Below are 24265 nucleotides of genomic sequence, written 5' to 3'. Positions count from 1 at the left end.
CAAAATGGATTCTAGGGTATATAAACAAAACATAATGAGAACAAGAACTCAAAGAAAGGAGGTGGATCTCATCCAAAAAAATGAAAGAAAACTGCAAAGTATAACAATGCTGCACGTGTATTTAGAGAAGAAAGGAACAAAACAAAAGCCGGCCCGTGACCACAGTAAGGACCTCACCTTTTGCGTCGAGGCGTCCGAGTCCCAGCTGCCCTGCGGTGTTCCTGCCCCAGCCGTAAACTGAGCCTGGCAACGAGACGGCAAAACTGTGATCCCCACCTGCAGTAATAAAATCCAGAGGAACCCCGCAGAGGGCCGTCACGGGCTTCGGGGCTCTTTGGGAGGCAACGGATTTGCCAAGGCCAAGTTGTCCATAAGAGTTGTCACCCCAGGAGTAGACAGCGCCACCTAGAGATGAAATATGAGAAAACAAGACTGAGCCAAGACTGGAAACGTTGGGCGGAGACAAATTAGTAAAAAGACATTGGCTTGACAGAGCTGGCGTAATATTCTTAACAAATCTGGGATGGCACGTGATCACTCCGTCTACGCCGGGAAGCCATGCTCCGTCAACTGAAATGAAAGTGCTGGTTACGTTACGTCTTTTTGGCCACAGGGAAAATGCAGCTTTGCATATGTGATGATTTGGGAATGGCAAAACCAAGCCTTTCTAGAAACTTTGAAGGTCCTTACGGTGTGAGGTAATACACAGATCTATACGTTGATGTGTCAAAGCAAGCGGCATTCGCACAAATCGCTGGAGTCATTGGTGTGATGGATGGCACAGACATGAAGATCCCTGCCCCAAAACGAATGTGAATCACCAGCGATGTCACAGCACCAGCACACAGGTGGTCATGTACTGCTCTCGATGGTGCTGCATAGCGGCCTGGTTAAACGTGTGACACTAGTGTGCCTCATGTGAGTAGCAGACACCTTTTATTTGACCACTAGCGGTGCTGCCTGTCTAAGACAGACTGAAATCTAAGGAATCACCATTGACCTCAGTGTTAACATTTGCAGTGCACCGTCTATTTGAATGTATCTTGTAAAGCGCACAGCAATAAAATACATTGCATTCTTCATTCCAACAGATGACGCATCAGAAACATTTGTTGTAGTAAAACGCATCACTATAAATGTTTGTGATGTGCCATCTGTTGGAATGACACATGCCATGCATATGTCTCTGCTATATGCCATTTGGTATGGGACTTATAAAAGCAGTGTGAATGTCTGTGATGTGTCACCTGTTGGAATGACAAATGCAATGCATATGTTTATTTCTCTTATGTGCCATTTTTCTGGTATCTGTAAAAGGAGAATTAATGTTTGTAATATGCCATCTGCTGGAATGACACATACTGTACAGTGTATTGCATTACTACAATTTTTGTGAGGTGCTCTCTGTTGAAATGAAAGAGACATAGCAGCCAGACGGCACATACAGATACACAGACATTTCTCCTATTATTAAGGTGGGCTAGCTGTGCCACCCATCAAAGACGGGTTGAAATCTAAATAATCCATTTGAGCTCAGTGTTAACATTTGCAGTGCATCATCAATTGAAATGTACCTTGTCAAGCATGCAGTATTCCAATAGATGTTGTAATAAAATGCATTCCTACTAATGTCTGTGATGTGCCATCTGTTGGAATGACAGATGCAATGCATATGTGTCTGTTATGTGCCATTTTGTATGACATTAATAAAAGCAGTCTGAATATTTATAATGCTCCATCTGTTTGAATGACAGATGAAATGTATTTTTATTAATACATATGTTTGTGATAAACCATCTGTTGGAATGAAAGAGACATAGCAACAGAACGGCCATACAGATACACAGACAATTCTCTTGTTATTAAGGTGGGCTAGCTGTGCCACCCATCAGGTTGAAATCCAAGTAATCAACATAGACCTCAGCGTTAACATTTGCAGCACACCATTTATTGAAATGCATCTTATGTAAAGCATGTGGTTATAAAATGCATCACATTTGTCATTCCGACAGATGGCGCATCAGAAACATTTATTGTAATAAAATGCTTGTGATGCTCCATCTGTTGGAATGAGAAATGCAATGCACATGTTTCTGTTAAATGCCATTTGGTATGGGATTCGTAAAAGGAGTGTTCGTGTTTGTGATACGTCATCTGTTGGAATGATAGAAACATAGCAAAGGGCAGATACACAGACACTTGTCCTTTTATTAAGGTGGACAATCACTGTCCTGATGTCATTTTCTTGGAGAAAAGGGATATCCTCAGAAAAGATGGCTGGTGACTCAGATTCTAATCCTAACAGCTGGTGCTCAGCTTTCTTACTTTGCATATTATTATTATCCATATCCTAACCACAGGGTCACAGGGGTCTGCTGGAGCCAATCCCAGCCAACACAGGGCACAAGGCAGGAAACAAACCCCGGGCAGGGTGCCAGCCCATTGCAGGCATATTAATATTAATATTATATTATTATTATTATTATTATTATTATTATGGTGAAGCCTTAACATTAATATCAGAAAAATACAAAATGTCTTCATGAGTGCCTTTTAGTGATTTGGGGTGCTATACAATTATGACACAATTCATTCTCAAATGTGAAATCCTGCCAGCCGAGGGCATAGGGCGCTATATAGCTACTTCTCATATCTTACTCTGAGGCAGGGCAAATTCTACAAGTGCCATTCTAAACCCCTTGAAACACGTGAGGAGGGAGCTGAAGATGGCAGTTTACAGACAATTCCCATACAATCTGACGGAGCTTCAGAGGCTCTACCAGGAAGAAATGGCCAAATTCAGGTGTGCCAAGCTTAGCGAGGCTTATAAAGGAGACTTTAAGTTGGAATTGCTGGCAAAGGGGCTTCCACAAAGTACTGAATCAAGGGTCTGAATATTTACAGGTCAGTTTTTGATTTTTTTTTTTTAATTTGCAAACTTTTCTGGTCACATATCCTCACTTTTCTTATTATGGGTTGTGAAGTGTTCATTGATAGGCGAAAATTTCAAATATTCTTTTCAAATAAAATCTCTAACAGAATAAAGCGTACAGAAAGTAAAGGGGTCGGAAAACGGCACGGCAAATAAGTCCAAAATTCAGAAATCAGAACCTAAAAGACAAAAGCACTCAATCTCAGACAAGAAAAGAATACAAATACAAAGGCACCCCCTGAACGACAATGAACCACTGAAGGGTCCGCACAGCAGCTTCACAATATGTAGGCTGTGGGCAGTCCTTCCACTGTGATGTCAGAATGGCTCCACCTCTTGGGGCTCCACCCACAAGATCCAATGTACACAGGAGAACATGCCATGCATAGGTAAACAGTAAGCACAATATTAACAAAAAATACATAAAGATCTGAAAAATATTACTTTACAACAAACAAAGAAGATTCCGAAAAGGAAACATAAAGAGAGGTCAGGGAACACTGAAACTTGACACTTGGGACTGGGCTGCTCAGGGTGAGGCCTGTTCACTGAACCCAAATCGGCCAGGTGGGCAGGTCAGGTGTGGGACTTTAAGGCCTCCACTCTATTTATGATTTTTGCCTTGGCACCCCATGGATGACACATCATGGGGGGGGGGACAACCGAAACTGAGTAGACTCACCAGAAGAGAGCGCCAGAGAGTGGTGACTTCCACAAGCAACCTGAATCACCTGAACGTTCAGAAATCCTTCTGTGACCCTGAGGAGCAATGAAAATGACAAAAGTGACAAAAACATTGTGACTTCATGTTGGCAGCAGGCTCATGAGGGGGCACTGTGGGCTACAGCTCTCATGCATTGACTGCAGATTTAAATGGCACACATACCAGTGACACAGGTGAAGAGAACACATCCTAGGACTGCTGTATCTGGGGCTTTCTTTTGTCTGTTTTCCCAATAAACTGAATTTCATTACATTCCCACTTCATTCCCCATCACCTTTATGCCATTCTCTTATGCTTCCTCCATTTTCTACATCCACACCCCACCTGTAGGTGGCGACACATTTATTTTATCGATTGGGAAGCACAGCACTGCCTACATAGGAGGCAATACCATGTCACCTGAGTCCCAATGCAGTCTTTCCTTTAATAGCGACAGATGTGTAACACTTTAGAGGTGATAAGAGGCACCCCAGGGGATGATCAGCGCCCTCCCACCCCTGGGGGCCCATTTCACTGCTCTGTTTTTAATCCTAACCCTGCTTCATTTAACAGCTGATACCCCACTGCTTACATATCTCATGATTACATGCCCCTCCAAAGGCGGCATCCCCGACTCACCTGGGCTTCATGCTTCTTAAATCCCTTTGGTCACTCGCTGCTCCCCATGAATACACGCGCCCGTTACCACAGATGGCCAAACAATGATCTTTGCCACACGCCACACTCCTCACATCTGCCAGACCCTCAATGAGTTCTGAAAGAGAAAACGGTCACTTAGGGGCCTGTATGTCACGTCCAACTTGTCTCAACTGTGGGGTCCTAGAGAGCAGAAGAACAATGAGACCACCCAGCCGTGGGTCTGGAATGATGGAGCTGTTTGTACAGTCAGCCAGACGACCAGTGCAATACTGAGAGAAGGACACTTGAGGGCGCTTGTGGCCGTCATGCCAGTTGACTATATAAAGTAAAATACTGATTGTTTATTCCATTTGACTTGTATAGATCTATATGTAACAGATTATCTATCTATCTATCATATTTATAGATAGATAGATAGATAGATAGATAGATAGATAGATAGATAGATAGATAGATAGATAGATAGATAGATAGAAATGAAAGGTGCTATATAATAGATAGATAGTGTGAAAGCTGGCACGGACACACACAGACGGACATCATAAGTTCACCCAACACACTGTTTATTTACAATATTTACAATTATTCGTGCATCAACCCCAGTGCCTCTTGCACCGATTACCCCAAAGTCCAGGGCTCACAGTCTTTGTGCCTTCTCTTCCTGGCCGCCTCCAATCCTCTCCCCAGCTCTGTCTCGCTACCTCCCGACATCCACCAATGACTGGAGGCAGGTGGCCCCTCTTATGGGAACCCAGATGGGCTCCAGCTGCTTCCTGGCAATTAGAGTTGGCCACACCCCTGTGTGGCAGAAGTGCCGGCTGCGCACCCGGAAGCCGTCCGGGTGTCCCCTGTCGTCTTCCCCAGGAAGTGCCGGGCTCCCGGGATAAATAGGCACTGGGGCGCCGCCTGGCGGTGGCCACGGGTCCCTACAGGGCTGGGCTTCCAAGCCCTCTACCCAAGGCCCCCAACATAACCAGGACGGATGCCCCCTCGCGGTCTGGAGGAGACACAAGCCCTCCTCTCGTCCTCCTGGGTGTCCCGCCGGGGACCACAATAGATAGATAGATAGATAGAGTGAAAGGCGCTATATGATAGATAGATAGTGTGAAAGGCACTATATTATAGATAGATAGATAGATAGATAGATAGATAGATAGATAGATAGATAGATAGATAGATAGATAGATAGAGTGAAAGGTGCTATATGATAGATAGATAGTGTGAAAGGCACTATATTATAGATAGATAGATAGATAGATAGATAGATAGATAGATAGATAGAGTGAAAGGCACTATATATTAGATAGATAGATACTGTAGATAGATAGATAGATAGATAGAGTGAAAGGCACTATATATTAGATAGATAGATAGATAGATAGATAGATAGATAGATAGATAGATAGATAGATAGATAGAAAGGCACTATATGATAGATAGATAGATAGATAGATAGATAGATAGATAGATAGATAGATAGATAGATAGATAGATAGATAGATAGATAGATAGATATAAAGGCGCTATATGATAGATAGATAGACAGAGTAAAAGCCACTATATAATAGTGCCGACATGACCGGGCTGATGAGCAGCACCTGGACCCCCAAGCTCACAGACCACTGACCACTGCACTCCCCCCATATGTTCCCGGCCGTCGGCCATTCTAACGTCACACGTGTCTAAACGTAAATACGGCACGCCCCCCGTTCTCACGCCATCGCAGTCTCTCACCCCTACGCCCTCGCCCCCGGTCCTCCCTCCGCCGTATTTTCTGCTCTTTCAATGCGCGGTGCCATCTGTCGCCCCCTTTTGCTGTGTGCGTGTTTTCGTTGTTTTCGAAATGCCGGTGTATTGTTTCTTTATAATTCGGTAATAGTTCGTGAATATCTGGCCGACATGAAAGGCGCTGTATAACAAGGGACCCTTTCCGGCTCAGGTTTACTTGTTTAGGGGCTTCACTTTCCTGTCAGGCGGCGCTTTAACAGAATGAAATGAAAGCGAAACTTCCGAGACTTTAACAACCGAGAAACGAAACTATCGCATGGCGTTCGCCGCATACGCGGGTTCCGTTCGGCTGTTGCGCATCAGTGCGTTTGTTTTTTCTGAGGTCAAATGTAACGCAACCGACGATTTTACCATGCGCTACCAACATGGAAAGGCGCTATATTTAACATCACCTGATCTGTCACCTCACAATTTCGTCGCTCGGCAGCGATACACAGGTCATCTCTTACCTGGACTGTGGTTTTCAGGGACATCCCTGCCCTGCTGTCCCGTGTAATTCGCTCCACAGCAGAACACGGCGCCGTCCCGGGTGAGAAACACCGTGTGGCGATCGGCAAATGCCACTTGCACCACAGCACTCGGAAAGTGGGCACTCATAGGCCGGGGGGAGCTCACTTGTTCTTCATTGTAGTCACCCAGCCCGAGCTGTCCTGTTGAAGAGTCACCCCAGCAGAACATGTCCAGAGTTTTGGAGCTCCTGCAGATGGCGACAGGACGTCTCCAGATGGAGTCTCCTTTTAACTCCCGTTTCACGTCAGACTGAGATCAGTCGATTTCCTTTCAGCCAAAAGTTCGTCTGTGCCAGTCGGTGAGACAATGCGGATAACCCAGCGCACCCAGGTGCCCGATTCCTGCCACTAGAGGGCAACAAGGGCGGGACAATCGAAACCGAGTCGTCCGCTTCATTCTGCGAGTAAAAGAACAGGATGAGGGTGGACGTTCAGCTGGCAGCAGTGCTGTGAACTCCTTTAACTGCTGGGGTCTACCGCCCTGCGTGTGGAGATGTCACATTCAGTAACGTTTGAGCGAAATCCCCAAAGCTAGGAGTGGATTACGGACCGTGCTGTGGGGGCCAACGCCTGCATGGGGGCCTCTGACTGCACTCGGTCATACCTTGGATGACAATGTGTGTGTACCCGTTCATGCGACCTTCTTCTAAACGTCTTCTAATGGCCACTTCCAGCTTGATGATGATGTGTTGGCTCACATGTGTCATGCACATGGTGATGAGTTCACTCTTCTCCAGTGGTCTTCTCAGTCACCAGATGTGAATTCACTAAAACACCTTTGGGATGTGGTGGGGCGGGAGATGACAACTCTGCAGAAACGCTCGCCGACATGTAATCGTGTCAACCTGGGGCCGAATCTTAATTATGTGGCATCCATGCGATGAAGAACGTGAGAGCAAAAGGAGGAACAGCGAGCCTAAGAATTTGCTCAGTTAGTGTAAAGTGTAAATTCATCTTCATTTATTGTTGGGTTTTTTTTTTGCTCTGCTATACACGACTATGAAATTAATGAAGTTTAAGATTTAGGGTCCCTAATTGCAGAGGGTTCGACGAAATGAGTTTAGTTCACGTTGCTTAAAACATTTGGGTGTTTGCTGTATGGCAGTGGTTCTCAACCTGTGGGGTTGGCGCGAAGTGACAAAAAGGGGGGCGCGAAGATGTGAAAAAATAAAAACAAGAATCAAAAATATGAAAAAAAAAAAATCTGCTGAAACCAAAACAAATGAACTTAAAACTACATTCTGATACTAGAACAATAAATCTAGAGTTAGATAAATGTCGATAAAAGTTAAATATGCATCTACATTTCAAAAAAATGTTAGGGGGGCGCGATTAAAACTGTTATGAAAACTCGGGTCACAAATACTTAAAGGTTGAGAAACGCTGCTGTTAAAAAACATGAATATTAATAACAGAGTAACTCAATCCAAAATAACAGTTTAAAGGCTATTAAAGTATCTCATGTAGGCTTGCTGTAAATGAAAAAAACATTGAAATGAAATATATAGTATAAAATAATTAAAATGATTTAAAACACTATTAACAGTTATGACAGAAATTAAAAGTTTTATTAGATTGATTTATATATCTATTTTGATATCTACATTTATATAAGAGTATACAGAAAGGAATTTTCAAAGCTCTCTTTTATAAAGGACAAACTGCGGTCTGCCGTGAGTGACGAGCGAGCGCTTCAAGGACACTCTGAAATGACAAAGCGGTCACACGGGAATATGTCGCGAGTGTTTTGTAAAATGTGTTTCATGTAATACGTCAGGTCAAAAATTAAAGCTTATACAGAATGGACGGGGGTCTTTTTATGTTTTGACTCATCATTCTATGTTGCATCACGCATATATTGAACATTTCCCTAATTTCCATCACTCCATAACTCACAAACTATAAAGCACAGGAATTTTTTGATTCACCTCAATGACTTGGACAGCATGTGAGATGATCCAGTATGCAATGTGAATCAAAATCCAAGATGTGGTGGATACGTTTACAAAAGAAATGGCTACCCAGACTTCGATGCTGGTTACAACGGGACCCCCGTAACAGTTCAAGCTTCAGGGGCCCCGAATGTGTTGGTCTGCCACTGTGTTTTAAAAATTTAAGTTACAAGACAGGAAGGGCAAAAGAGCAATGGGTGCACCACGCCTGCGCGAAAATAAGGAGGACCAGACGGACATCTGAACCTCCACTGGATGTTTAGAGCAGCGGTTTTCAAACTTTTTGCACCAGGGACCCTTAATATGGGCGGCACGGTGGCGCAGTGGGTAGCGCTTCTGCCTCACAGTTAGGAGACCCGGGTTCGCGTGGAGTTTGCATGTTCTCCCTATGCCTGCGTTCCAGGTGCTCCGGTTTCCTCCCACGGTCCAAAGGTGAGGTGCATTGGCGGTCTTAAATTGTGTGTGTTTGCCCTGTGGTGGGCTGGCGCCCTGCCCGGGGTTTATTTCCTGCCTTGCGCGCTGTGTTGGCTGGGATTGGCTCCAGCAGACCCCTGTGACCCTGTCGTTAGGATATAGCGGGTTGGATGACGGATGGACCCTTATTATATTCCGGGCCTAGCTCGCGGACCCCTATATTGAACAAGTAAAAATTAATAACGTAAAATGCAATCAAAATAACGGATATACAAGTTCCACAACTGTCACGATTACTGCTATAACGGAAAGCAACGCAGAATACATTTTCGTAACGCCTATGTGCATGCAATAATTATGGAACAAAGTCATTTTAAAGAAGTTATTAGGCTACCATTGGTTTCGGTTAACACTAATAATGTCAGTGGGAAGGATTCGCTTGCTTTGATTTGCATAAACTGTCAGTTCTCGGTGCTACTTGATACGCTCACACGCAGGTCACTTTCAATGGCCAGTCTTGTTCTGTACTTGCTCTTCATATTTGTAAGTGCTGAAAATGCTGTTTCACACAAATATGTTGTCGCAAACGGTAACAAAATCTTAACTGCCTTGTCGGATATCAAGGGATACTCAGATGCCACACTCAACCAAAAAGATGACAGTGATCGCTGCTTGAACTTATTTTATAAGCTGCGATCGCATGACAATTCAGCTAACTCCTCCTCAATTCAACATCAAAGGGACTGCGGACCCAATCAAAATGAGCAATGTTTTCATTCAAGAAGTATTCATCAAAATGGTCAGCCAGCGACTGCAAATGCTGCTCGACATCGCAAATTATGAGATCGGCGTTGAACAACGAATTGTTACTGATGTAATCATCCAAGACTGGAAACATCTAAAACCCATCCCTCCTCCAACCCGCTATATCTCAACTACAGGGTCTCGGAGGTCTGCTGGAGCCAATCCCAGCCAACACAGGGCGCAAGGCAGGAAACAAACCCCGGGCACAATTTAGAATCGCCAATGCACCTAACCTGCATGTCTTTGGACGGAAACCGGAGCACCCGGAGGGGACCCAGGCAGACACGGGGAGAACATGCAGACTCCACACAGGGAGGACCCGGGAAGCGAACCCTGGTCTCCTTACTGCGAGGCAGCTGCCCCACCGTGCCGCCCCATGTCTAAACCCTTCTTGTTAATTCTGCTTTTCCGTATACTGAGCTTCTTCTTAAATGATGCAATCTTGTCGTGACTTCTTAAGATGTCTGAATCTCTTCCCTGAAGTGACAAGTTCAGCTCATTTAGTAAGTTGAATATATCGGCTAGCTAGGCAAGTTTACCTATATAGCCAAATGTTATCAGCCATGTCTGAAGCTATAGGTCAGCATTATATCCATCCATCCATTATACAACCCGCTATATCCTATCTACAGGGTCACATTACATTCCGTCAGAAATACCATAGTTCTTCTCGAAGTTCAAGTACACGCTGTACTGTTTTGCCTCGTGATAGCCATTGTACTTCTGTATGGAGCAAAAGGTTCAAATGCTCAGCCCCCAAGTCTTCACAAAGAATTGCAAACGTGCGAGCGCATACTGGTGTGGTTTTAATCAAATGCACAACTTTGATACAACTATAGACAAGACTTCAGATAGTGATGGTGTCATTGCCGATGAATCACACAATGTGTCGCTGTGATGCTTCTTTCTTCAACCTCCAGAATGCTTCCCGGTCATGGATGCTGCGCCGTCCGTGCAAATGTCAATCCAACGACCCCGTGACAGACCTGAAAGGAAATTGTCGAGCACTTTGAAAACCTCCTCGCCAGTTGTTCTGCAAGGCATTGGATGACATAAAAACAAATCTTCTCTCATTTCCCCTTCCCAACAGTGTCGCACAAAGGCCATCCAGTTGTATTGCTAAATAACCTTCTTTGAGTCTGTCAGTTAGTTGCGCCTTTATATCATCTGCCATGTCTATCCTTCTTCCAGTTGTGTTGTCAGACAATGGAATTCCTTTCAGTTTTGCAGCGCACTCTTCGTCTAGAACTGTTTCGCTCATATCAGCTGCAGAAGGAAGAACTCAATCTTCAGTAATCGTGTGAGTTTTCTGAGCGCGAGTCGCTCTCACTGCCACCAAATAGGAAGCTTTCAGCAATTTTACGTTTGGTATCAATGATGGCTTCAAAAATGTTGTCTGCTCGATATATTCTTCTTCTTTCTTAGAAACAATATTTTCGGTTTGCCAGCTAAATCAGGATGGTTCTTCGTTAAATGCCTTTTCAATTTGGCGGGTTTCAAAGCTTCATTTGACAAAATTTTGTTACAAATCAGACACTGCGGTCCATCTGAATCTGAAGCACATTCGACAAAACCAAATTTAACGTAATCCTCGGCATATTTTCTTAACTTTGGTGTTGGTTTTCTCTTGCATTTTGACAAGTCATTAGCTTCTGATTCTGAATCGTCAAAACTGACGTCTGTTTCGTGTAACGGCAACTCTGTTTTCTTACGCTTCAAAAACTTACATCCATTCACTACCTACGACAAACAACAAAATATTTATTTACTTACGAACTACAGCGAACGTGAACGAAATCGGCCAATTACGCCAGCAGATGGAGTAGCCTATAGTATTATAGTATTACCATGTTATTAAACTCTCTGGCCATACGTTTTAATTTCGACAATGGACTAGAATAGTGTACGTCTTATTGAAATTTGACGTCACAGTAGCACGCATAGAATAATTAAAACCAGCATCACTAACATTACTAAAATACTAAATGGTCTGACTCTGACCGAAAAGACTCATAGGGTACCGAAGCGTTTCGAAAGTAACGGCGATAATTAACAAGACGCTGCATTATTATGGAACTACGCTGTGTTAAGTAATGGCCATTTCACAACGCCTTTGTGGACCACAGTTTGAAAACCTCTGGTTTAGAGCATGGACCCTTGAAGCTTACTGGCTGATTCGTCCTCACCCCTCTGATTGGCTAATGGCCTCGACCCATCTCTGAACTGGGCACTTGGCAGCGTGTCTGCTCTTTGGTTATCCGGTCTGAATTGAACCGTGAGGATGAAGACTTCTGTGTGCATGCGAGGGACTGACTGCTTCATGTCTTCATCAGATCGAGACTGTCTAGTCACTTGGAGTTCAGCCCTACTCGGCTGGCGGCTGAAATCTGTTCGATTAGGTTTTGTTTCTTTTTGTTCCTGCACTCTTTTTTGACTTTCGGATGTTTTTCTTTATCGTTTCTTCTTTTTTTCTATTTTGACTGTGAAGTAATTTATTTTATTGAGTTTGACTTGAAAGATACTGTAGATAGATAGATAGATAGATAGATAGATAGATAGATAGATAGATAGATAGATAGATAGATAGATAGATAGATAGATATGAAAGACACTATATAATCACTAGATAGATAGAAAGACACAATATAATAGATAGATAGATAGATAGATAGATAGATAGATAGATAGATAGATAGATAGATAGATAGATAGATAGATAGATATGAAAGACACTATATAATCACTAGATAGATTGATAGATAGATAGATAGATAGATATGAAAGACACTATATAATCACTAGATAGATAGATAGATAGATAGATAGATAGATAGATAGATAGATAGATAGATAGATAGATGTGAAAGGCACTATATAATCACTAGATAGATAGATAGATAGATAGATAGATAGATAGATAGATAGATAGACAGATGTGAAAGGCACTATATAATCACTAGATAGATAGATAGATAGATAGATAGATAGATAGATATGAAAGGCACTATATAATCACTAGATAGATAGATAGATAGATGTGAAAGGTACTATATAATAGACTGTTATGTCAACTATATATATATATTTATATATGTTATATATAGTGACGGATAGCTGACCAGGATGCCTCCTTACTTGAAGGACTGGGGGGGAGTGGATATGCACAGGCACTGTCTCCCCCAGTGCGCTGGATATTAGCCCCCCTAGGTTGCAGCAGTGCCAAAGATTCCCACAGGGTACCATGGGAGTTGGAGTTTGGCACAGCCCTGTTGGGTTATGTGGGGGCCACCAGGGGGAGCTGCAGAGCCCTACTTTTTCCGCCACGCTTCGCCTTCAAGCTGTCTGGAGTACTCACAGGTGCGGCATAAAAGGAGTTGGGAGGAATTTGGGAGGAAGAGGAATGCACCTTGCCAAAGAGGAATGGACGTAAAAGACAGAGACAAAGAAGAAAGTTCTGTATTGTGCTGTTTATTGTACGCTTGTACTGTGCAGTGCAGGAGGGAAACTTGGGAAACATTTCCCACATCAGAATACAAAACGAAACGTGTGTGTTGCAGAGACTTGTGCTTGCAACTGCTTGTGTCGGATTTGGGGAGCTGGTGAACCCTCTCGTGGCCACAATATATTCATATATATAAATAAATAAATATACATACAATCAACACCCCCACCAACTTACATACTGTTAATCATAGACCTGTAGGTGGGCATACGATGGTAAAATCTTCCCAGTTGTGCCACAGGTTTTCATTTAAAGGCACTGACGTTCAAACAGCAGATACAGCTTGTTGTGTCCACAAATCCAACGTGCTAATTGAAGATGGTTTGTTCTGATGTTCCTGGTTAAGTCAATAATATTTTAGGGTCAGAATGATGCATTCATTAGATTATTATTATATAGTGCACATAGTTGAGAGCTTTATGTTATGCCACATGTTTTGCGTGACTGTGATCGGTCAACTATAACCTCAATCTTATTTTCTAAACCTTGTTATGTAATCGCTATCCAAATCCATCCATCCATCCATTTTCTAACCCGCTGAATCCGAATACAGGGTCACGGGGGTCTGCTGGAGCCAATCCCAGCCAACACAGGGCACAAGGCAGGAACCAATCCCGGGCAGGGTGCCAACCCACCACAGGACACACACAAACACACCCATACACCAAGCACACACTAGGGCCAATTTAGGATCGCCAATCCACCTAACTTGCATGTCTTTGGACTGTGGGAGGAAACCCACGCAGACACGGGGAGAACATGCAAACTCCACGCAGGGAGGACTCGGAAAGCGAACCCGGGCCACCTAACTGCGAGGCAGCAGCGCTACCACTGCGCCACCGTGTCGCCCGCTATCCAAATATGCACTTTCCAAATATTTTTTATTAAATATTTTTTATTTAAAAGAATTAAATGTACACTTCTAGTGATAAAGTTAAACCTGTTTGTTTTTCTTTCTGTTGAAGTTTATAATCAAATGATATTGTAATCATTAAGGGAGATGTGTATTAAAATACACGCATGCATTACAGGCTAATTGCCATTAGAGAAAAGCCCGGGCCCTATACTGGCGTCGCGCCTGCCCTAAACTGGTGGGACCCTTTGTGCGCACTGGTTGCTTCTCCGCCCTCAGCTTGGCTGAACGGCTAACGTCCCGTTTCGCTCCAACCAGCGCAGACCGGGCTGACTCCTCCCTCCTTCGCGACTTCTCCGTGACGTCACCGGGTAACCAGATTCCAAGCTATGCGCGCGCTCTTCTTAACGTCCAGCTGCAGAGTTTTAGGTCGCGCGCGCACAAGATGGCCGTGATTTTCACGGCGTTCCCTTGTTGTTTGTCAGAAGTTTTCAGGAGTAAACTTGCCCAGGAATTTCGAAGTCGGGCGCTGGGTAACATGTAAAGAAGAGCTGCGCGAGTCTTCGCAAAGCGTTGCCACATTTCAAACGATATTCGCTTCCTCTGACGGCTGGTGAGGACGCCGTGTGTTCGTCTGACACTTTGCTCATGAAATCAGCCGCTGGCTAACGCTGACTGCCTGTCTGCCCTTCTTTTAGTTAACGCCGCACCGCGATGAGCTCGAGTCGTGTGATTCCGCAGCAGCAGCACCAGCCGCCGCCCCCCATTTTGGGGCAAAGGGGCTCCCGTCCGGAGCCTGCCATTGAAATGGAGATGATCCAGCAGCAGGAGCCCGGCTCCACGATGACTCCTTCGCCTCCAGTTTCTTCGAGCTCCAGGCAAGCCTGGAGTCGCATCAACGCAGGCTTTGAGCCGGAAGAAGAGATGCTGGAGGCGGACTGGCCTCCTTCCAGTCCGGGCAGGAGATCCGTGTCCACCGCTTCGAGCAGCAGTAGCGGCAGTCTGGAAACTTACACCCGTGGCGGCGGAGGAGGCGCGGGCTTCCGGGGCCAGAGGGGTCTTTGTCCCACGCCGGCCGTGGATGCAGGCCCTCCGCAACCGGAGCCGGAGCACGGGGGCTGCGGGAAGAGGCTTTTGCACAAGCTCCGCGGTGAGTGCCCGACAAAGAGAACGAGGGGGTTCGGGAGGTGCTGGTGGGTTTGTTTGTTTATTGTGGACATCCGAGCGCACGCGGTTGCCAGGTAACCAAGAGGGAACGCGTGGCAGGAGCAACAGGAGGCGTTTGTGTGAAGTGATTTGATGATTCAGGAATCGCTGATGCCAGCCAATCGCCACCATTGTCGGGGACCACCCTCGCCAACACGATGCACTGTTTGCCCTTTGCCAAGCTGCACTGTAATATACTTGCAGAACTGCTAGATCGCAGAAAAGTTTTGTTCCTCAAGCTGTCAGACTCTTAAACAATGAACAGGTCTGTATATTCTATTTGGCCCCATGGGAACATTTGCCTTCTTACAGAAGTTCAAATATATACTGTACATTCATTTATTATATAAGGAAAATCCTCTGACTTGGCAGTTGCAGTGTGACATTAGGCGGACATAATGCTTTTGGGATAAAGGAGCCTCAGTAGTTTCTTGGCACACTCCTGCTGTAAAGATTGTTACCTGAAAGTCCTCAGTGTTAGTTTGTTAGACAGACGATGTGCAGCTTTGATCATAGTGGCACTCAGCTTTGTCTTTAAGAGGTGTTTTGGTTCGGTGGGACTCTCTTGAAGAGACTTTACTGGCCCATCAAAACGCAAAGTAGATAAATCACGCTGGCCATCACAGAGTGGTGGAATATGTGAAGGATGTCGCTACCACATTAAAGGAACAAGTCAAGTTGGGGAGCGTGCACTGGCACAGTGCGTTGCTGCACCCGCCACTCGACGGAACAGCTCAGGATCTTGGTTGACAAGAGGGCAGACACGCGGTCCAGTAACACCCTCCGGAAGTGACCCTCTGTCTGCCGCAGCCAGTTGTTACGAGGGTGTCCCCTTGGCCTAGTCCAGCCACTCCGGGTCCTCAACAATGAGGGTCCTGCAAGCCGGATCACCCTCTGGGAATCACTCCATATGGCCGTAGGGCCGTAACAGATGCTCCCTCACAATGCAGGTCATGTGCCTCATTCAGGACTCCATGAGCAACACAAAGTCAAACCAGTGGTACTCAAGGATTCTCCAAAGAGAGACCGTACTGAAGGAGTCCAGTCTTCATCTCCGGTCCCTAGATAACATCCATGTCTCACAACCATATAACAAGATAAGAAGCACCAGGACTCTAAAGACTTGGACTTCCATCCTTTTTCTGATATCAGGAATGCCACACACCCGTTTCCAGCGACCTAATGACCCTTCATGCTCTCCCAATCCGTCTACTGACTTCATAGGAAGAGTCACCAGAGATGTGAATGGTAAGTAAACCTCTTGATGAGGTCGACACTCTCTCTGCAGACAGACACACTACTGATGGCCATGCCCAAGAGGTCATTTAAGGCCTGTCTCTTGGCTTTTGTCAGGACACTTGCAAGCTCAGACACTCGGACTCCTCACTCAGTCTCTCGAGCGTCCTGATCAGAACCTCCAGAAGATCACAGCCTCGTCAGATAGATATGAAAGGCACTATATAATCACTAGATAGATAGATAGATAGATAGAAAAGCACTATATGATAGTCAAGATCAGTGAATCTCTCTTCACCAGCAGATGCTCCACAGCCGCTGGACCCCACCACCCTGTCCAGTGCCCAGTCCATGCAAGCATTGAAACAGAGTAGGGGCAGAACAAGACCCCTGACAAACCCCAGAATCAACTGGGTTTTTTACATTTTATTTTTTTATTAAAGGAACGCAGTCACCAAAGAGAAGTCTGCTCTGCCGTTTCCTGTATAGTTCTGCAGTGTTGCGAGACCAGGCTGGCCTGTCATTACGTGGAACCCCAGGTACTTGTAGCAATGCACCACTGCTACATAATAGACACCGGACATAGAGACCCTTTGGTGCGGTGAAAGTCAATAAGTAGTTCCTTGGCTTTGCCGTTGTTGAGTTGCAGACAGTTCTTTCTGCGCCAACAAACAAAGTTCTCCCCCTGACTTCTGTGCTCGGTTTCACTCCATAAGTGCAGAATCATCTGAGAATTTGTGCCAGTATTTGTCAAGCGTCTCAGAGTAGGAAAATGGTCCTTACGGGCTCAAAGTTCTCAGAGTGATGCAAAGTTGGGCCTTTCTCTTAGGAGTTGCAGTAAAATCATTTTATTAAAATAGAAACTGCTACTTAATTCACCAGAATTCAGGAGAGCTCATGAGCTGCCCTAATTCACTAGCAGTTGCCAGAAAATTGCGTTAAGGCAGAGATCAGCATGCACTTCCCTCAAAAGCCTGAATGTTTTGGAAATGCCGGACATCTGCCTGACTGACAGAGATGGAGTAATATTCATAACAAATCTTGTTCGATATGTGATTGGTCCATCTGCATTAAGAAGCCATGTGCTGCCAGTCAAAACAAAAGGTTTGTATTGTGTTGGCCACGGGGAAACTGCAGCTTTGTAGCAGTGATAATTTGTTATGTCACAATCATGTGTTACTCCTGTATTAGTTCGCTGATGACCCTGCTATGGTGGGCTGCATCAGGAGTGGGCAGGAGGAGGAGTACAGGAAGCTAATCAAAGACTTTGTTAAATGGTGCGACTCAAACCACTTACACCTTAACACCAGCAAAACCAAAGGAGCTGGTGGTGGATTTTAGGAGGCCCAGGCCCCTCATGGACCCCGTGATCATCAGAGGTGACTGTGCAGAGGGTGCAGACCTATAAATATCTGGGAGTGCAGATGGATGATAAATTGGACTGGACTGCCAACACTGATGCTCTGTGCAAGAAAGGTCAGAGCCGACTATACTTTCTGAGAAGGTTGGCATCCTTCAACATCTGCAGTAAGATGCTGCAGATGTTCTACTTGACGGTTGTGGCGAGTGCCCTCTTCTACGGGGTGGTGTGCTGGGGTGGCAGCATAAAGATGAAAGACGCCTCACAACTGGACAAACTTGTTAAGAAGGCAGGCTCTATTGTAGGAGTAAAGTTGGACAGTTTGACATCCGTGGCAGAGCGACGGGCATTAAGCAAACTCCTGTCAATCATGAAGAATCCACTGCAGCCACTGAACAGGATCATCTCCAGACAGAGGAGCAGCTTCAGCGACAGACTGCTGTCACCGTCCTGCTCCACTGACAGACTGAGGAGACCCCACACAATGCGACTCTTCAGTTCCACCGGGGGAGTAAACGTTAATATTATATAAAGTTATTGTCTGTTATACCTGCATTGTTATCACACTTTAATTTAATATTGTTCTTTATCAGTATGCTGCTGCTGGAGTAGGGGAATTTCACTTTGGGATTAATAAAATCTATCTATCTATCTCTATATCTCTATCTATCTATGTGAAGAGGAATGGTGACAGAACTGGTATCCTATCTTATTATGTTTTCCTTTTTTTTTTTTCTCGGACTTTGAATATTACTGTTATTATCTTTGTGGAGAAGCCTTAGCGTTAGTATCAGAAAACTACAAAACATTATCTTCAGTGGCAATTTATGGCAAGGGGTTGTCAAAAGAATTTTGATTTCATTCATTCCCTGACATGAATTCTTACTCTTAGATGGGGACTGGGATTCAGACTCTTCATAAATAACTTCTTATGTCCTTCTGCAAGGCAGGACCAGTTCTTATTCTACTGTGGTTTTTAGTGCTGTTCTCTGAGACGCTTGGTAAAGTCGGGCCCTGCTGTGTTATATTTATAGTTCGAGGTTTGCAGAGTGAAGGAGAACAGGAGACGGGGCTGTTCCCTGTGGCGCTCCAGTGTTGCTCATAATCCGTGCTAATCCAGTGCAATATATAATTGATCTCTGGAATTTTAACTTATTTAATTTCTTAGTTAAAATATTACCACCTCTCTGCATGTGTGCAATATTTTGACAGTATTTTGTTCTTGCATATTTTGGTGCAACACTTTGATATTCTGAACAGTATAACCATATACACCTTTTTCAGTAAACTAAATTATCTAATAACATTTTTGTTATTGTTTGTTCAGTTTAATTCATCATCATCATCATCATAATAATAATACTGGTCTTCTTTCGACTGCTCCAATTAGGGGTCGTCACAGCATATCATCTTCCTGTCCTCGTCGTCTTGCTCTGTTACACCACCACCTGCATGTCCTCTCTCCACCACATCCATAAACCTTCTCTTTGGCCTTCCTCTTCTCCTCTTCCCTGGCAGCTCTACCCTTAGCATCCTTCTCCCAATATGCTCAGCATCTCTCCTCTGCACATGTCCAAACCAACACAATCTGACCCCTCTGACTTTACCATCCAACCCGAGCTGACCCTCTGACCAACTCTATCAAGCGTTGGAGAGAACTGCACCAGCAATCGGTGATAATAACCTTTTATTTCTATAGCTCCTTTCCTATGCGCCAGGCGCTTTGTTGTGTTTTATTGTAGGTTGTCTGTTCCGTATGTAAGTGCTGCATGTTGGTGATTCTCTGTTTGTTCTATTTGTTATTCTCGTTTATTTTTATTGTCTATCTTATATATAATTGGCGGAGGTGATGAATGTTTGTTCTGTTGAGCACTGCTATGTGTGGTTTGGAGTGACAAAGTTAACCTTGATATCTGACATCCTAGAGCAGGTCATTCTGAAATGCCTTGTGGCGTATGTCCAAAAGTAAAATGAAACTTTTCTGTCGTCTTCATCAGCTGCACATGGCCTCCAGCATACTGTAGATGAGCTCCATCAGGTGTCACAATACCAGAATTTTTGTATTCAAGACAAATACTGGTGATACCTTTCAATACCACCCCAAAAGAAGACATTCCATTCAATGGCTTTTTCTTAAAGTACTTCCATTATTGAAGTGTACAATTTTGTGTTTTATTCTGAAATAAAATCTAAAATATATAAATACTAACAGTAGTACTAGGGTGTTGTACCATGTTAGCCATTATGGATGCAGTGAGAAGTCAAGCAGAATGACCCCTTTTATTGGCTAACTAAAAAGATTACAACATGCAAGTTTTCGAGGCAACCCAGGCCCATTCTTCAGACAAGATGGAATACAGAAGAATTGCTGCCTGAAGAAGGGGCCTGAGTTGCCTCGAAAACTTGCATGTTGTAATCTTTTTAGTTGGCCAATAAAAGGGGTCATTCTGCTTGACTTCTCACTAAATACTAACAGTTAAAACAACTTTTAAAATACTGGTAAATCAATCAGTTACCCAACTGTCACTTAAGTAACCAAGTGTTGGCATTCCTAAATATCAAAACACAGTGCAAGGCTCAAACTTGAATGTGTGGCAGAGGTGGGGATTCCCCCAGTCTAGCAACAAATATTGGGGGGATTTCAGCACGGGGTTTATAAAGAATGGCATCATCACAGACCACCTCATTTATCTTGGCATGGACACACTCCAAATGTATTCTGACACGGACTGTCCTGTAACTGAAAACTACTGTTTAAAATCCATACTAAATGTAACCTTTCAAACCTTGTCATACTGTATGTACTGTTGAGTTAGTGAATGACCAGGATCGTTCAGGAGATTTCCATTTAAAACGCATGCTTTTTAAAGTCTGGTTTGTCAGTGAGGCACTCTGTTAAGTGTGTAATATTTGCTATTGTAAAATTCATATTTGCATAATTGGCGGAGTAAAAATATTCCTGAAGAGTAATATTTAACGGATGGATGTGTGAAATGAATTCAGATTTTGATGTCAGAAAATCCTAGTTCTTTAATTTTCTAAATCTGCCCCTCCCAGTTTTACTTTCTCATATCCAAAGTATAGGAAGAGTATTGTAATCATCCAAAAATTCAATCTCAAGGTTTTGATGAATCTCAGCGTTTTAGACCTTCCTGAGTCTGCAAATGCCATTTTTGGAATTCTGTCTGTCGTAAACACGATTATTTTTGAGTACACTTTCACTTGGGTCAACCAAATGTTGCTTACAAGTATTAGGTACAAAATGTAGATTTCTATCAACTTTTGAGCTATTTTTTCCGCTAACCGGAAGTGGTACTTTTTTATTCATGCAGCTGCAGAGTCTGATTTATTCAGCTTTAATTTTTATGATAATTGTTCGATGTATAATTAATTTGATTTGATTTGTTGATGGTTCTTTTATGTAAACCTATCATCATTGTCTTGCGGTTTACTCCTCAAATATCCATTGACCCATATCTGAATATACGAGAAAGTCTAGGGGAGACCACTTCCTATTTTTATTTTCATTTTTCCCCACTCAAATCAAACTTGTCAGTTTTACTTGAATCCTTTTATTTCAGAACTCCTGCTAAAGAGCCTTTGTTTTGTTGTTTTCAAGGTTTCTTGTGTGAGTGATCAGACTTTTTTTTATTTTTTTTTTATGCTGGTGTACAAATCCAGAATTAGAAAATTAATTGGGCTGTCGCTACCTGTACTCAGTAAATTTTATAATTTTGCGACAGCATTACATTCTTTTAACAGAATACGCGCTGCGCTCCATAATAACACCCACATTGTATTCTGTCAGACAGGACTCTCCCTCTATATTCTCAGTTCCAGTTGATTCCATCGGGACTCGGAGTCCAAGAGTGAAAAGCAGTTGGTTCAGATACTCCTTCATCCCAACTGCCATTAAACCTCTCAACTTTATTAAACATCTGTTTGCTTATTAAACAGGTCTGTCAGATTCGACTGATTTGGCCTTCTTATTTTACTGCCCCTTTTATAGGTTGACTTGTTCTGTTTTTTGTAGTTGACATCATGATTTTTAAACCAGGCAAGCAGAACGTAAGTAAAGGAAGACTCAATACAAGATTTGGAAAAGATTGTCCTCATGGTAGGATTCACACTAAATAGACAGTGAAGGGCTTGCTGTCCCATTTTGAAGGTGACTTCTGCGTTTTCAGTCAGTTTTGAGTCTGATTGTATTCAGATATTTATTACTTTTAAAAGTCTCCATTGCCTGTCCTTTGATGATTGTTTCTTGTAGATAAAGAGTGTTTTCTTCTAAAATCAGTTTATTCATTTTATTATTTTTAGCAGTTGGAAAGACTCCTCACACCAGTTAACACAATCATCTCTCATCGAACATTGTGTGGTTCATTCCCATTGAATATATACTGTATGCACTGTAGATATATTCAGCTATTTTATCTATATAGGTATAAATGGATATAATTATAACCGATTCATTTTTGTTTTAGTTTTGTGGGGCACACGGATGATGGAGGAGAGCAGTACAAGCAGAGAAAAGTACCTTAAGAATGTGCTTCGTGAGCTGGTTACTTACATCATTTTCCTCGTTATCTTGTGTATATGTAAGTATCTTCTTCAAACTTATTGTACTGAACATTTAATATTTTTTTTCAGCTAACAGTAGGGCTGCAACTAATGATTATTTTGGTAGTCGACTAATCGTTCAATTTATTTTTCGATTAGTCACAATTATTTTGATGCCTGTGACCTGTGGTTGCACATCCTGTTCTGGGCACCAGTGTATGTCTTACCTCATCTGCTCACGTCTGTCAACTTGTGAATGTCATCCTGATGTCTCCGCATTAACGCGATTAAAATTAATAATAATCAAATTAAAAAAGCCAGTGAAGCATATGAATTTGAAAATAATCAGATGTTTTAATATTAGTGTGACCATTACAATAAAAAAGAAATGCATTAAACAATACAAAAAAAGTGCATTTAACTTAACCAAAAAAATATATTGTAAAAGCTGAAACATTTTTTTTTATTTTAGTAATAAATGACCAAATGTTGACAAACTATATAATATGTAAAGCCTGAAGTGCAAGTTTCCGCGGTGCAGCAGTAGGAATTGAGTTAATCAAGAGTCCCCGGTTCGATCATGACTGCCTCGTATATTAACCATAGTGAGTTGCTGTTATTGTTAATATTATACGATAAACACAGATATTTGATTTACGTCTGTAACAGCCACTGTATTAAATGTATAGTACTTGTAAAAGTTACCGTTTCCCCCCTAACCCCCCACTTCTCTCAGTCACGATCACGATACATACTAACGCCCACCAGAGATCTGACGCTGGTACTTTTTAATCTGAAACTGGGTGTAACTGTAGACGTGAGTGGTGTTTCGAGACAATCGAACTAGAAATTCTCTGATCTGGATGAATAAAAGCTGACACACAAACGCTGGCAAATCTGCCTTCTTCATCTCATTGTCACTTTTATTGAGTGTTCCCGCTTACGCTGAATTAGTATGTGCCTTAAGGCCAGTGATGTCAAAGCCGCACTGACAAAAAACCAGAGACATAGGTATATATGATATTTGGAATTATTCATTTTATGACCTTATAGTACATTTTGGAAAGCATTGTGGCACGGATGCAACATTATTCATATTCATTCGTGTACCTTCTTGTCGCTGTAATCAGTGACCGCGTTTTTTTCCCCCCGGTCTTGCCCAGTCTGCACAGGACTCCAGGACATGCAGAGGAAAGAATGTTCCTCTGCAAGGTGAGCCATGAACGCTCTTCTTTTCTTAGTGGACCGCGTACATGCCTTGCACAGTACATGTGCTTTGATCGCCACCAGGTCAACTTGTTACAGCACAAGCAACCGGCACTGAATAAGCTCACGCCTTCTGGTGTCAGCGCGCAGCACCGGGGGGTAAAAAAAGAAAGAGACAAATATATGTGACATTTTGAAGAAATCATTGTATGACCTGAAGAGTACCAATCAGAAAACATCATCACACTAATATACAGATTGGGTGTAAATTTGTTACTTGTCTTGACTTTTTTATTTTTTCAGTCTCGTTCACGCTCTCCCTCTCTCTCCTGATCTGACCCTAACTAATAGCGCCAGCATACGTTCTCAAGAGACGGCAGCATCACATCTCCAGGATGCTTTCGTTTCAGATGCTCCTGCATCGCGGTGGTGCTGCCGTGAAAAGAAAGCTCCACTTTACATAATCTGCATTCAACTTTTTTTTTTCGGTGAAGTGCTCCCACACTTTAGAAAGTTTCTGTCTCAATTGTTTTCCATCTCCTTCCCCCTACTCTATCCATTGCACCAACGTTTATTTTCC

General features: G+C 43.3%; 2 protein-coding genes across 3 annotated transcripts in view; one reads left to right on the top strand and one right to left on the bottom strand.

The window, feature by feature from the left end:
* The window catches only part of LOC120527088 (probable E3 ubiquitin-protein ligase HERC6), a 95997-nt gene extending 89066 nt beyond the window's left edge, over positions 1 to 6931 (bottom strand). Inside the window, exons 1-4 of one of the 2 annotated variants that reach the window (XM_039750153.1) lie at positions 6533 to 6931; positions 4275 to 4410; positions 3615 to 3691; positions 178 to 405 (exon numbers count right to left, since the gene is read on the bottom strand). In XM_039750153.1, coding sequence (XP_039606087.1) covers positions 178 to 405; positions 3615 to 3691; positions 4275 to 4410; positions 6533 to 6761 — 670 coding nt within the window. In that variant the 5' untranslated portion in view covers positions 6762 to 6931. The remainder of the gene's footprint in view (positions 1 to 177; positions 406 to 3614; positions 3692 to 4274; positions 4411 to 6532) is intronic. The other variant, XM_039750152.1, reaches the window with a different exon arrangement.
* A 7400-nt stretch (positions 6932 to 14331) lies between these two features.
* Positions 14332 to 24265, top strand: part of pkd2 (polycystic kidney disease 2) — a 51164-nt gene continuing 41230 nt past the window's right edge. The window contains exons 1-2 of the mRNA XM_039750151.1: positions 14332 to 15267; positions 22404 to 22517. Coding sequence (XP_039606085.1) covers positions 14832 to 15267; positions 22404 to 22517 — 550 coding nt within the window. The 5' untranslated portion in view covers positions 14332 to 14831. The remainder of the gene's footprint in view (positions 15268 to 22403; positions 22518 to 24265) is intronic.

The sequence above is a fragment of the Polypterus senegalus genome, chromosome 4, assembly GCF_016835505.1.
Source record: "Polypterus senegalus isolate Bchr_013 chromosome 4, ASM1683550v1, whole genome shotgun sequence".
Lineage (NCBI taxonomy): Eukaryota > Metazoa > Chordata > Cladistia > Polypteriformes > Polypteridae > Polypterus > Polypterus senegalus.
This window is presented reverse-complemented; position numbering and strand designations above follow the sequence as displayed.